This window comes from Brassica oleracea, chromosome C8, assembly GCF_000695525.1.
Source record: "Brassica oleracea var. oleracea cultivar TO1000 chromosome C8, BOL, whole genome shotgun sequence".
Classification (NCBI taxonomy): domain Eukaryota; kingdom Viridiplantae; phylum Streptophyta; class Magnoliopsida; order Brassicales; family Brassicaceae; genus Brassica; species Brassica oleracea.
In genome coordinates, this window is record NC_027755.1 from 24,456,214 (window position 1) to 24,468,777 (window position 12,564).

Genomic DNA, 12,564 nt, shown 5'->3' on the forward strand with positions numbered 1-12,564 from the left:
GCAAACACATACATAGAAGGTTTCATTTTATAAGAGAGTGTGTTGAGAATGATTAAGTAGAAGTCGAGCATGTTCCGTGTATTGAGCAGGGAGTTGACATTTTGACAAAGTCTCTTGGAAGAGTAAAACTTATCGAGATGAGGAAGTTGATTGGAGTTCAAATGGTGAGTGAAGATAACTTCAAGTTTAAGAGTGAGAATGTTGGGATAAACTTGAAGTTAGCTTGAGTTGCAAGCTATCCTAACCACATAAAGATATGGATTACTAAAGTGATTAGGAAATATGTGTTTGTGTTATCCCTAATAAAAATAGGAATTGTCTTGTCCTATATAAGTGAATACCAATGTGTGGCAATGATTTTATGGGTTTTGTGATTGAGTGATTAATAAGAAACTGATATTTGATAATCGAGTTCTTGTGTTCGTGTTTCATACAAACTTGATACTGTGAGATAATGAAGTGAAAAATGAAGTGGGTTTGGAGACGGTCTTAGACTAAAATTTATAATCGCAGAAAGTCCATCAAACTACATTTAACTCAAAAACTCTTACAAAAAGTAATCGGTTCGATCATACAATGGTACATTGTCATTGTAACTCTAAATAAAAAAGGTAACAAAAATATAGGTTGCTAAAATCCCTCTATTAGAGAATATGACATTATTTCTGAACTCCTGATATTAAAACATACAAGCTACAAACACAAACTACCGTACCATAATTTAGAAAAATAGAACGTGAATAATGTAGTTCAAAATGTTGAAACTTTAGTTGATGGAACATGTAACGATATGTCTGGACGAAGTTTTACCGCTAATTAAGAAAAAAACTTCATAAGCATGAGTACTTATTCAAACTAGTCAAATAATCGGAAGATTTCAACATGAAAACAGTGTTGTACTTTTATTAAATTACAATGTCGTTGATCTATGTATTGAGTTTCGAACAAAAAGTCAATGGTTAGGTGTAAAACGATCATCGTCATGACTCGTGACCAAACGTTAATTAACAGGGACCATCATACATGACATCTTGCTGTATTCAAATACCAAACTCCCCTCGAGTTTATGTGGGGCCCAGAAGCATCAGGTGTATCGTACTCTCAGCCGTAGGCTATTCCAGTCTGTCCCTAGGCGGCTTTTAACTATTGAGTCAAAAGTTAAAAAAAAAGAAGAAGCTAAAACTGACAAGTTGTGGAGGGGGCGACGACACGTGTTCGAACCGGGTCTCATTATCACCGCAAAACTCGGCGGCCCCGTCGTAGAACCGCCGGGGAAAACAACAAACTTCCGATGATTACGTTTTATTCGTCCTTATCCAAAATTTTTCAGTAATTAATTCAATAAAAAAATCATCCACATTCTTGGCACCACCCATGTCCCAAGAAAGGAAAGAGTACGATTACAATTTTATAAACTGTTATTTTGATGATAAAGTATGGTACCATGTTGCTCAAAAAAAAAAAAAAGTATGGTACTTAAAAATTTATAGAACAATATTGTACGATTGAAGCAATATGGCATGGTTAGATTCAAGGTGTTGGATTACACGCCTGTGTTCTGTAATGAAGAACTTAATTACTAAATATTTATTCGTTTTGTAGCTAAACGACGACAACAGTAAAACAGTACAGAATAATTAGATAAATGTTTAATTTAATAAATGTGCACAACACTAAGATTTATTCTTGTCTACAAAGGCCATTCGCTTCTTCTGATTTGCAGATGAGCCTAAGGTTTATGAAGAAAGATATACAAATGAAAACATAGAGAGAGAGAGATAACATTAGTTAATTAAATATTAAGTTTCTTAATCAGCAAAGTCTCATTCATCTTCTATTACAATTATCCATCTTCTGTTTTGTTGTTCTTACAAGAAATGTTATATTGTAGTTGCAGGTAAAGTTTGAACTCCGAGTTATAGTTCCGCAACATGGAGTTGACTTTGTGCTTCTTCTTGGTTAAAAGCTTGGATCCAATCTGAAGCAAGAACTAGATTTTCTTGCGAATTTGATTATTTCTCTTTCCGACAAGATGTTCGAAGGTCGACCACGAGATTCTTGTCTGGTTTCAACTCTCTTCACCATGCCAACTCATCAAGAAACCAAATGGAGCTTCTCGATTTCTACCAAACGCCCCTTTCTCAACGACGACGAGAGCCACGAGACCGATCGTCGCCACCGCAAGAAGATTCACAAGTTCTTGAATCTCGACGGAGGAGGAGATGGAGAGAACGGTTCTTCAGATTCGGGTTCGTTAATCCCGGGGATGAACAAAGACGACTCAATCAGCTGTTTGCTTCGCTGCTCTCGAGCCGATTACTGCTCCATTGCTTCGGTGAGCCGGAGCCTACGCGCTCTGATCCGAAGCGGCGAGATTTATAGGCTCCGGAGGCTGCAAGGGACGCTCGAGCACTGGGTTTACTTCTCGTGCCATCTCAACGAATGGGAAGCGTTTGATCCGAGGTCGAAACGGTGGATGCGTTTGCCGAGTATGCCGCAGAACGAGTGTTTCAGGTACGCGGACAAGGAGTCTCTCGCTGTCGGAACTGATTTGCTTGTGTTCGGTTGGGAAGTGAGCTCTTACGTAATCTATCGATACAGTCTTTTGACTAACTCTTGGTCTACCGGGAAGAGTATGAACATGCCTAGATGCTTGTTTGGCTCCGCTAGCTGCGGCGAGATCGCGGTTTTAGCCGGCGGTTGCGATTCGAACGGTAGGATTCTTGACACCGCGGAGATGTATAACTCCGAGGACCAGACTTGGTCGGTGTTGCCGGCGATGAACAAGCGGAGGAAGATGTGTTCGGGTGTGTTTATGGATGGGAAGTTTTATGTGATTGGTGGGATTGGTGTTGGGGAAGGGAACGAGCCTAAGGTTCTGACTTGTGGTGAAGAGTTCGATATGAAGACGAGGGCGTGGAGAGAGATTCCTGATATGTCGCCGCCGAGGTCGAACCAAGGGAATGGGATGTCTGCGGCTGCGATGGCTCCGCCGCTTGTAGCGGTTGTGAATGATCAGCTTTACGCGGCTGATCATGCCGGTATGGCGGTTAGGAGATATGATAAGGAGAGTCGGGTTTGGGTTCAAGTTGGGAGTTTGCCTGACCAAGCGGGTTCGATGAACGGTTGGGGCTTAGCGTTTAGAGCTTGTGGGGATCAGGTTATAGTGATCGGTGGACCGAAGGCTCCTGGTGAAGGGTTCATTGAGCTGAACTCATGGGTTCCAAGTCATGGTGCACCGCAGTGGCATTTACTTGGCCAGAAACAGTCTGTTAATTTCGTTTACAATTGCGCCGTGATGAGCTGTTGAAGAAGTGAAAAAAGAATGTTGGTTTAGCAGTTGTTGAGAGGCCTATTAGTTATGATTAAAATATGAAATTTGAGGAGATTGTTGTTCTGTTTCTTATTGTTAATGTGTAGTTTCATGTTTCTTGCTGAGTTCTATTGATCTTACACTTCAATGTATGGTTCATCTTTTCATTTGTTACGGTTTTAGCTCTTAGATCTTTCTCATGCTCTAGAGATTCCAAACTCTTGATCCTTATACTCAGTTACAGCTTTTAAATTGATTTAAGTGTGATTACATCTTAGTTCACTGTAAAACAGAGTAGATATCACTAAAGAGTAGATATCACTAAAGATTGCTAGTTGTTTTTGTCGTTTTGTGACCTAAAAGTTATTGATTCAGTCGAGTACTTTAACTCCAAGTCTGTGAAGTATTTATTCACATTCAGTAGCACCTGCATCAACTCTAAAAGCATATTTATGTGGGTCGAATCTTCAACTATTTGATTATGCTAAAGTACCAATGTATATAAAGATGAATTTTCCTTTTTATTTAATATTAATATATTATCTTTCAATTTTTATGTGATGAAATGTTTTGACAGGAGTATCATATTCGAGTAGAACTTTAATTTGATTTAAATGTCATTTTTAATTGACCACTGCAAGTTTTTCTTTTGGTGCAGTAGAAAATGAGCCCATGATTGAGGCATAAAAAGGTAAAGCAAGGTTAGTGTTGGTGGAGGCTTGTGCTAGTATAGTAGCCCATTTTGGCATTATCATTTTAATAACATACTTAAATCTGTTAATTTGTCGTCTAATACAACTGTAAAATCTCATAAAATGAGATTGCTTTTGCTGATTCCCTAATGTTTTCTCCACTAATGCAACATCAGCTTTCAAAAGTGATGTTATTAGAAAATAATATTGATTTGCTTATTGTTTATACTATTATTGCTAATGCCATTGCCTCCACTGACCACTACTCTAAAGTAAACACCATTTCCAGATTCGGAACTTAAATGAATACTAATTATGAGTTCCAATATAACTGTTTACATAAATAACTTTGATCAAATACAAGATAATTAGTTAATTTTGGAAATGATACTAATTTACCTTGTTCTGTTCTTTGATTCAAAAGCTTATTAGTTTAAAGTTCAGAATTCATCGATTTAGAAAAAGAAAATGAAGAATACAAGAACAAGAGCAGTACTGTCTATTGTTTTTGAGATTATATAACGGCTCTTCGAAACCATAGTTTTGCAATATGGTAATCCACTGGAATATGCTTTATTAAAAGAAAAACTATATGATATAATGATGGGCTTAGTTACAAATTTACAGATCGTAAGCGATTGTTCAAAATTCAGAATTTATCGGCTACAAAGAAAAAAAAGAATACAAGAACAAGAGGCATGTTGTCAATTGTTGTTGTGATTACATAACCGCTCTTTTAAACCGCAGTTTTGCAATATATATGATGGTTCTCCACGAGAATAGGCTCTACGGGAAAAAAAAATTATATGTGCTTGAAAAAACAATCTTTCATAGCATAAAACTGTTCAGAACAGTCATTTTGAACATATCAGCCCTTGGGCAACCGTAAGAGATGTCACTTACTCGTGATCACTTGATATCACTAACTCGTATCACTTGATATAAGATATATAATTCATATAGTACGGCCAGTATGCATATGTATTCTCGCAGATTTAATTGGCTCTACTTGTTTAGCTCCTTCAAAATTCGCATTCTTTTGATCGGCATTTCGTATTTGTCTAAATATTCGCTTTTGTGATGAATCATTTTTTCAACTTTATCGACGCACCTTCTGTTTTGGATATTTTCTATTTTTTTCGCTGAAGAAAGGATATTTTCTAATTAGTGATTCTGAATTTTGAAAATATATAAATTCGGGGTTTTTAAAATAATTATAAGTATGTATGTTTATCACATTATTTTACTGAGAACCAATTTTTGTTTGGCCACGGCGTTCTATACTTCTATTTATTTATTTCTTTTAAATTGTTATTGTCATAAACTAATAAGAGTTTTTGTCCACCACAATCTTATTAATTAATAACTATGTTTGTTGACAAAAAAAAAATTATGTTTATAACAGAAAATCTATACTCTCACAAAGTAGGGGTGGACACTTTACCCGATATCCGAAGTCGCACCGAACCCGATCCGAAAAATCCGAACCGAAGTAGCAAAATATCCGAACGGGTATTGAATTAGGAGAGATTGGATATCCGAACCCGAACGAGTAATATCCAAACTCGAATGGATATCAAAAAACAACCGATCATATGTATAATTAACCATATATTTCTAGTTTACATCTCTCATTTTATATAAAATATTTATATTGATACTACACATACTTTAAATTCATATGATATACATAGAATTACGGAGAAAATGATTTGCTACTCACTTAAAATGCATGTCAAAAATTTTTTATTTCAAGAATTAACAAAAAGTTACATCCAAAATTTAAAAACAATAACCAAATTAATGTCTTTTTTAGTTTCAAAATGTTATGTCCAAATTTATTAATCATTCAACATTTAAAAATAAAAAATTAGTTAAGTGAAAGTTATATTTTTAAATACAAGAACTTTGAGAAATGAAAAATTTCATTTTTTTTTTCAAAATCTAAATATCCGAACCCGAACTAAAAATACCCGAACCCGACCTGAAGTACAGAAATACCTGAACGGGTTCTATACCTCTATACCGAAATACCCGAAAAACCGAAATACCCTATCCGATCTATACCTCTATACCGAAATACCCGAAAATCCGAAATACCCTATCCGAACCCGAACGGGTATCCGAACGTCCACCCCTAGAAAGTATCGTGTCAAATGAAAGTTTTATAGATGTATCTCAAACTTTTTGTAGTTGTGAAAAATAGTTTAATGAAACATCATAATAATAGTTGATAACATTTGTGGAACAAGATAGATTTGTGTCTCAGAGACATTATTAAACACAAAATGAAATAGCTCAGTGAGCTTTTATTTAAGGAGAAGGTAAAGAGAAAGGGGAAAATTAACGTTGTCACCAAGAGCAAAATAAGATTAATATTTCATATAAGGTTTTGGAGAAGGGCTGCTCTATTACAGCAGCCAAAGTTATATACTAGAAAGCATTCTAACGACATATATAGTGGTTTATAAAACCCTAGTGACATGGTTTCAAAACCTTCTTAATGGATCATAAGTTGAGCTTCACTATGGGCTTCAATAATAGTAATAATATGTATTAGCACTTACCAATTTAGAAAAAAAATTAAAAGTATGATTTTAAAAAGCATTTTTATTGACTATGAACTCATACATTAGATTAAGATGCGTGATAACCAGAATAAACTGATCAGTCTCAAGCTAATTTTGCTAATTTTTGCTGGAAATTGTTGTTTTTCTCGGTTGTTGCGCCTGGATAAATATGTTAGTAAACAATAATAGTCTCGGGTTGATTTAATGGAAGCTGATTCTGCTCTTTTTTTTTGGGCTTGTCTTCCAGTATCTTTCTTCATGTATCTTTGTTGTAGGATCGGACACTGCTATTTTTCAATGGCCCAACTCCTTATCGGGAGCTCCAGGGAAAATGCTACTTTAAAGACTAGATTTTTCTTCGTCCTCGTCAGCTCATAAGTAGTACAACTCGTGATAGTACAACTCAGTTTGGTTTTCTTGGATACTTCCGAAACATTTTTTTTGGATTAATTTGGAAGTATCTCGAACCTACAGAAAGATCAGACTAATTCCTAACGATAAGTGGTCTATGGCATTAAGCCATACATATTATCACAGCATGCAAAATAAAAACTATACGAAAGATAAAAGATCAATCGAAAGCTCCAAAACATATATAACACTTTAATTTCACGAGAAACGATTTTTGACTCTTAAATCAAGTTTATATTCGTTACTTAAATTATACTTTCTTAGTTAAATTATTATACTTATGCATTACGATCTTTCGACGCACTAGCGAGTAAGTAGAGTAAAAAACAATTAATAAAAAAATAATAATAATACCATTATCATTTGTCCACTACATATTAATCAAATAATTAAAATGAAACTATTTTGTAGCTCCGCCGAAACCAATGTGTGCCTTAAAAATGAAATTAATTTTTCATATAAAAAACCGACCCACTTATTTTATTTTTTTAATTGGCCTTTTCTTTCATATTAATTAACTTTTTCCCCCAGATTTATCCTTAAGATTTCTACAAGAACAGCTGAGACTGGAGCAACGTGTAATAATTAGCAGCTTCATCTTCAAGCTCCCAAAACGCATCACCAAACCCATCTAACAAACTATCTCCATAAACATAATCTTGACTAGATTCATTCTTAATCATCTCATAATTACTCTCGCCAAATTCGTTGTTAGGAAGCCCTAGTTCGTCGTCAGAAGCTTCCAAAAGATGCTGCATGACTTTCTCCTTGTTCTCTTCATCAACATCGTCTTCCTTCGAGGAAACACACGAAGTCGACGAATCTTCCACGTTGGAGACTCCAGAAACGACACCGTTTTGGTCATCTGGTGAGATATCTTGCTGTAGAGCGTTTATAAAAGAAGTTAGGTCGTTGTTGGGTAGGTTAAGTTCGTCTGAATCGTCAAGGAGACAGAGAATCTGGTCATTGTATGAGGAAAAAGATGATGAGGAGGGCTTTTGTCGTTTATTGGTTTCTTCTTCGGCTAGGGTTTCTTCTTCTCGGTGGCGCTTTAATGGAGTTGTTTCAGCCATTGTATTCAATAAAGAGAAAGAGAGAGAGAAGCTGTTATATCGTTAGAGAGAGAGAGACAATAGTGAGGGTGATAAGCGAAATGGAGACTCTAAAATGTATATATAGAGATTATTTGGTCAAGATATCTATTTTTTTAGTATTTTAATTTATTATGTGATTTAGTATCAAATATTATTTCAAAAAGCAAAATTTATTTTGCTTTGTGCATGTCAGAAGGGAAAAACATGTGAATGCTTTTTCAAGTTTTCGCATTATCCGGAAAGAAATCTTATTTGCTTAATATTTTGAAATTCTGATTTGCAGAGTGAATTAGGCATGCAAGCTTTGATAGTTGCTATATAACCCATGAATAACAACAGCCAACAATTAATAAATTATGCGGATGATTTTATTTTACAAATAAATATATAATAATTTCAAAATATATATTCACAAAATTCTGGAATATGAATTGCGTGTCCAAAATATATCTAGATTCTTAAGAAGATATGTAAGCATATATTTTTATCTTTGAAATAAAAGTAACGTTTCTTGCCTTCTTGGACTCGATTATCAATGAAGTTAAGGATGCTCCCTTCATCTTTATTTTATAAATATTGCAAGAGAGAGGGCAAAAGAAAAAGAACTAGTTGTTGTTGTCATAGAGATTTGACAGTATCTTGGTGTTGTATTGACCTTAGGATTAGCCTTCCAAAACGAGCTTGTAATCTACGGGAGATAATCGGATGGCGGTCGTTTCACATCTTTTGATTGCACATGGAAAGAGACTGCTTCTTATTACCTGGCCATACCTTAAACTAATCACAGATCACACATCTCACGAGTCACAGCAAACATATTCATCGAGATAATCTCATAATGATTTTCCACTAGTTAATCAAAACATTAAACATGTCACTGAGGCTTGAAAACAAATTATCATTTTCACCGACTTTAGCGAGACTATTTTAGTTTTGAGACTATTTTAGTTTCAACTCACGGCTTTTGAGAACATCCAAATTACAAGTTGATTACCATAATAACCTTTTGTTATACAAGTTTTCAGTGTTTTCTTGTTGAATTGTATGTATGTGTGTTTATATCCCTTTTATTGTTCCGAACTACGCTAGGCACTAGTCGGACAGACAATATAGGCCTAACGAGTTAACAATTAATCGGAGAGTAATCAGAGATTAATCGGGGCCTAGTTTGAAATATTTTTATTAGTTTTGCATAATAGTAGACAAGTATTCGGAGTAGTCTTCTGGTGGTTACATAGTCTTGGCTCAACGTAATAACCTGGGTTCGACGTACAGCAACACGTTTTTCTTTTTTCTAATTTTTTTTGCTTTTAGTGAAGGGAATTAGCATCATTTCATCTTCATCTTCCCCAACTATGTTTAGGGTTTTTGATTTTACAGCCTTTCCATGGCCGTAAACGTTTATAATCACACATATCATTAGATTTTGGTGTGTTCTCATGTTTTTATACTTAAAATCTATAGATCCGTCATCAAGACACAAGATTTTAAGAATTCAAAACTCAAATAATTAAAAAAAAGCAGGTCACGGCCAGGCACCGCCGAGCGCCTCCTTGCTGACTAATCGCCCGTAGTACCCGCGTTTTTGAACAGGGGTATAAACCATTTTAGGTGTTAGCATTAGTAAAGCAACACTAGTACCATTTCTTTGTTTTTACCAGGTACAGTATTTCCATTAGTTATTGACAAGTTTTAAGTTCTATCACTACCTCTTCAAAAAGAAAAAGAAATCTAAGTATAAAATGTTTCCTATCTGTTTTTTTTTCTCTGAAAAATAGGTATGAAACATTGGGTATTTTATAGTTAGAATGACCGTTTCAATTATTTGTCTTGTGAATTCCTCTAGTTGGTAATCAGGAAGAGGTTATATTTTGAAATTACGCGGTTAAAAAATATAATACAAGTGAAAATATTAAATGAATTAATAAAATTATAATACAATTGAAAATATTAAGTTAAATAAATAGATAAATATGGCAGTTACCACGAGACATAACACAAACTATATTTTGAAGTTCCCAAAATTCTATATTTGAAGTTTAAAAATGTTCTTCTTCAAAATCAAAAATTCAAACTCAACTTTAAAACTATTTATATTTTATAATATAGACCTTATATTTGTCATAACTAATTTGAACTCATAAAACTTTATTAAATACTAGCACTTATATAAACATATTACAACAATATTAATTAATAAATATTCTATTAAAATATAAAAATAAAAATAAAAATAACTTAATTAATATTAAACTTCAAACAAAATACCATATTATTCCATAAATTTATTTTCGTAATATATGATCTATTAGTGTATTTCGAAGTAAAAATAGCTCTCTCCATTTTTACTTTGTAGATTACGAGTTAAAAGTTATTGAAATCGAGTGATATTGATACTTGTAAATACACTAGATCGGAACAAGAAAGTAAAAGAGAAACATAAAGTATTGAGACTAATTTCTTTTCGATGATATTAATACTCGTGAATATATTCGATATGTACAATAACGAATTGAACGAATAAAGACATCAAAAACAACAACAAGAACAACCATCTTCAGTTACACAAAAAAAATTGGAAAATATTTGAAAATTTTGAAGGTTCCGGATCAAACTTACCTGACTATTAGTGTTGTTGTAATATTTAAATATGTGTAATAGTCATATTTTCATGTAATTTTAAAAAATCTTTTTTTGTTAAGTCTTTTTTTGTATATTATTGTTGTCTAAATCTAGTTTAATTTAAATTTTATTTAAAAGTTTTATTTAATTTTATGTGTAAAATTTAAAATCTGTAAACAAAAATTAAAATATTTATGAGTTATAATTTTTTTAAGGATTAAAACAATAAAAAAGAAAATATTTATGAATCATAAATGTGTTGTATGATTGTAGGGACCAAAATACAAATAAAAAATTTAAAGTTTTGAATAGTAAAATTTTAAATATAGAATTCCACTTGAAGTTCCTTTTTGTATAACAAAAACTTCATAATTGGAGTTATATAGTGTCTTTTGGAGATGCTCTAATAAAAAGACAAAGACAAAGGCAAAGGCAAAGGCAAAGGCAAAGGAGAGAGAGATAAAAAGATTAAGAACACGAAACAATTTTATTTTTGCTGACAAAAAAGTTAAGAAAAACAGAAAAAAAACAACAGAGAAATGAATTTGACTCGAATGTTCAAGTATACATGGAGATAAAAAAAACTAACATGTTTTAGAAAAAAACAATTTCATAAAATCCAACTCTTTTTTTTTTTTATATAACGTTGATTTATTGATTTAACTTGAATGTAAATGATCATCATGGAGTAATACACTTAATTACTATGGTACATAATAATGAAAAGAAAATGCAACACCATCTTCAATTTGTTTTGCCAACAAATCTGCAACTTTATTTGCACTTCTTATTGTCCATTGGAACTTAACATCCTGAAACTTTGCCGCCCACCATTGAATCTCTCTTCTCCAATTATAATATGCAAAGTGAAGTCTCTTCTTGTTAATGAAATCTATCGCCTTCTGACAATCACTTTCTATAATAACCTTTCTATAACCCAAACTCCAGCAGTGTTGTAAAGCCATCAGTATAGCTTGTAGTTCACTTTCCAAAGCATCATTATTCACCCTCCCCCTCGCTTGAGCCGAACCTTTATAAGAACCATTAGCGTGCCTTATAAACCAACCAGCCGAGCTTTGATTTAGTAGTGGATTATAAGCTCCATCTGTATTACACTTAACCCACCCAATCATAGGTCTCTTCCAATGTAGACACTCAGGCAATTGATGACTCTGTCTCCGTCTTGTATGAATCTCTTCAATCTTATTATCCAGTTGTTTCCGTTCTTTTGCATCCTCTCGTGCATATCTCAATAATCTTCTCTAGTGAATTTCCTTTTGCTGGAATATTGACATGTTTCTACTCTTCCATAATCTCCATAGCAACCAAAAGGGCAAATACTGCATGTGTGACAATCGAGTTGATAAGGAGCATTGCAAGCATGCATCAATCTTCTCTTCTAGCGTTGAACTCGGGTTGCTGATAATGAGATTAGAGATTCCAGATGTTCTCCATATCCTTTTCGCATAAGGGCATTCAAAGAAAATGTGATCCTCCGTTTCTACTTCAGAGCAACATCTTCGACACTGATCATTTTGAGTTATGTGACATCTCTTCAGGTTATTAGCAGTCGCTAAGCTCCTAGACAGAAGCCTCCACAGGAAATGTTTTAGCTTAGCAGCAGTTTTTGTTTTCCAAACCTTGTTTTTCAAAACTGCAGGTCCATGAGTTGGAGTTGTAGGTGTGTTGGACGGTAAGTGCGTACCTAGCCAATATCCTGATTTCACTGTGTAAATACCATCTTCATTATAGTGCCAACCCAATAAGTCTTGTCGTGCCACTGAACTTATCTTTAGAGCTAGAATCTTATCCACATCCTCATCAATGATCACTTCCCACAGTTTTTGTTCATTCCATTGATC

General features: G+C 33.9%; 2 protein-coding genes across 2 annotated transcripts; one reads left to right on the forward strand and one right to left on the reverse strand.

Annotated features, from left to right (window-relative positions):
- The first annotated feature begins 1,678 nt into the window (after positions 1-1,678).
- Positions 1,679-3,502, forward strand: LOC106307390 (F-box/kelch-repeat protein At1g26930). The gene has a single exon (XM_013744329.1). It carries the CDS (start codon positions 2,033-2,035, stop codon positions 3,308-3,310), a length of 1,278 nt encoding a protein of 425 aa, XP_013599783.1. The 5' UTR covers positions 1,679-2,032; the 3' UTR covers positions 3,311-3,502.
- Positions 3,503-7,445: 3,943 nt separating this feature from the next.
- Positions 7,446-8,139, reverse strand: LOC106309785. Its single transcript, XM_013746918.1, has one exon. The coding sequence runs from the start codon at positions 8,057-8,059 to the stop codon at positions 7,535-7,537; it is 525 nt and encodes a 174-aa protein (XP_013602372.1). The 5' UTR covers positions 8,060-8,139; the 3' UTR covers positions 7,446-7,534.
- Positions 8,140-12,564: the final 4,425 nt, after the last annotated feature.

What these genes read in the sequence shown, in the direction of transcription:
- LOC106309785 (XM_013746918.1), bottom strand. Translation starts at nt 8,059, where the DNA reads ATGGCTGAAACAACTCCATTAAAGCGCCACCGAGAAGAAGAAACCCTA.
- LOC106307390 (XM_013744329.1), top strand. Translation starts at nt 2,033, where the DNA reads ATGTTCGAAGGTCGACCACGAGATTCTTGTCTGGTTTCAACTCTCTTC.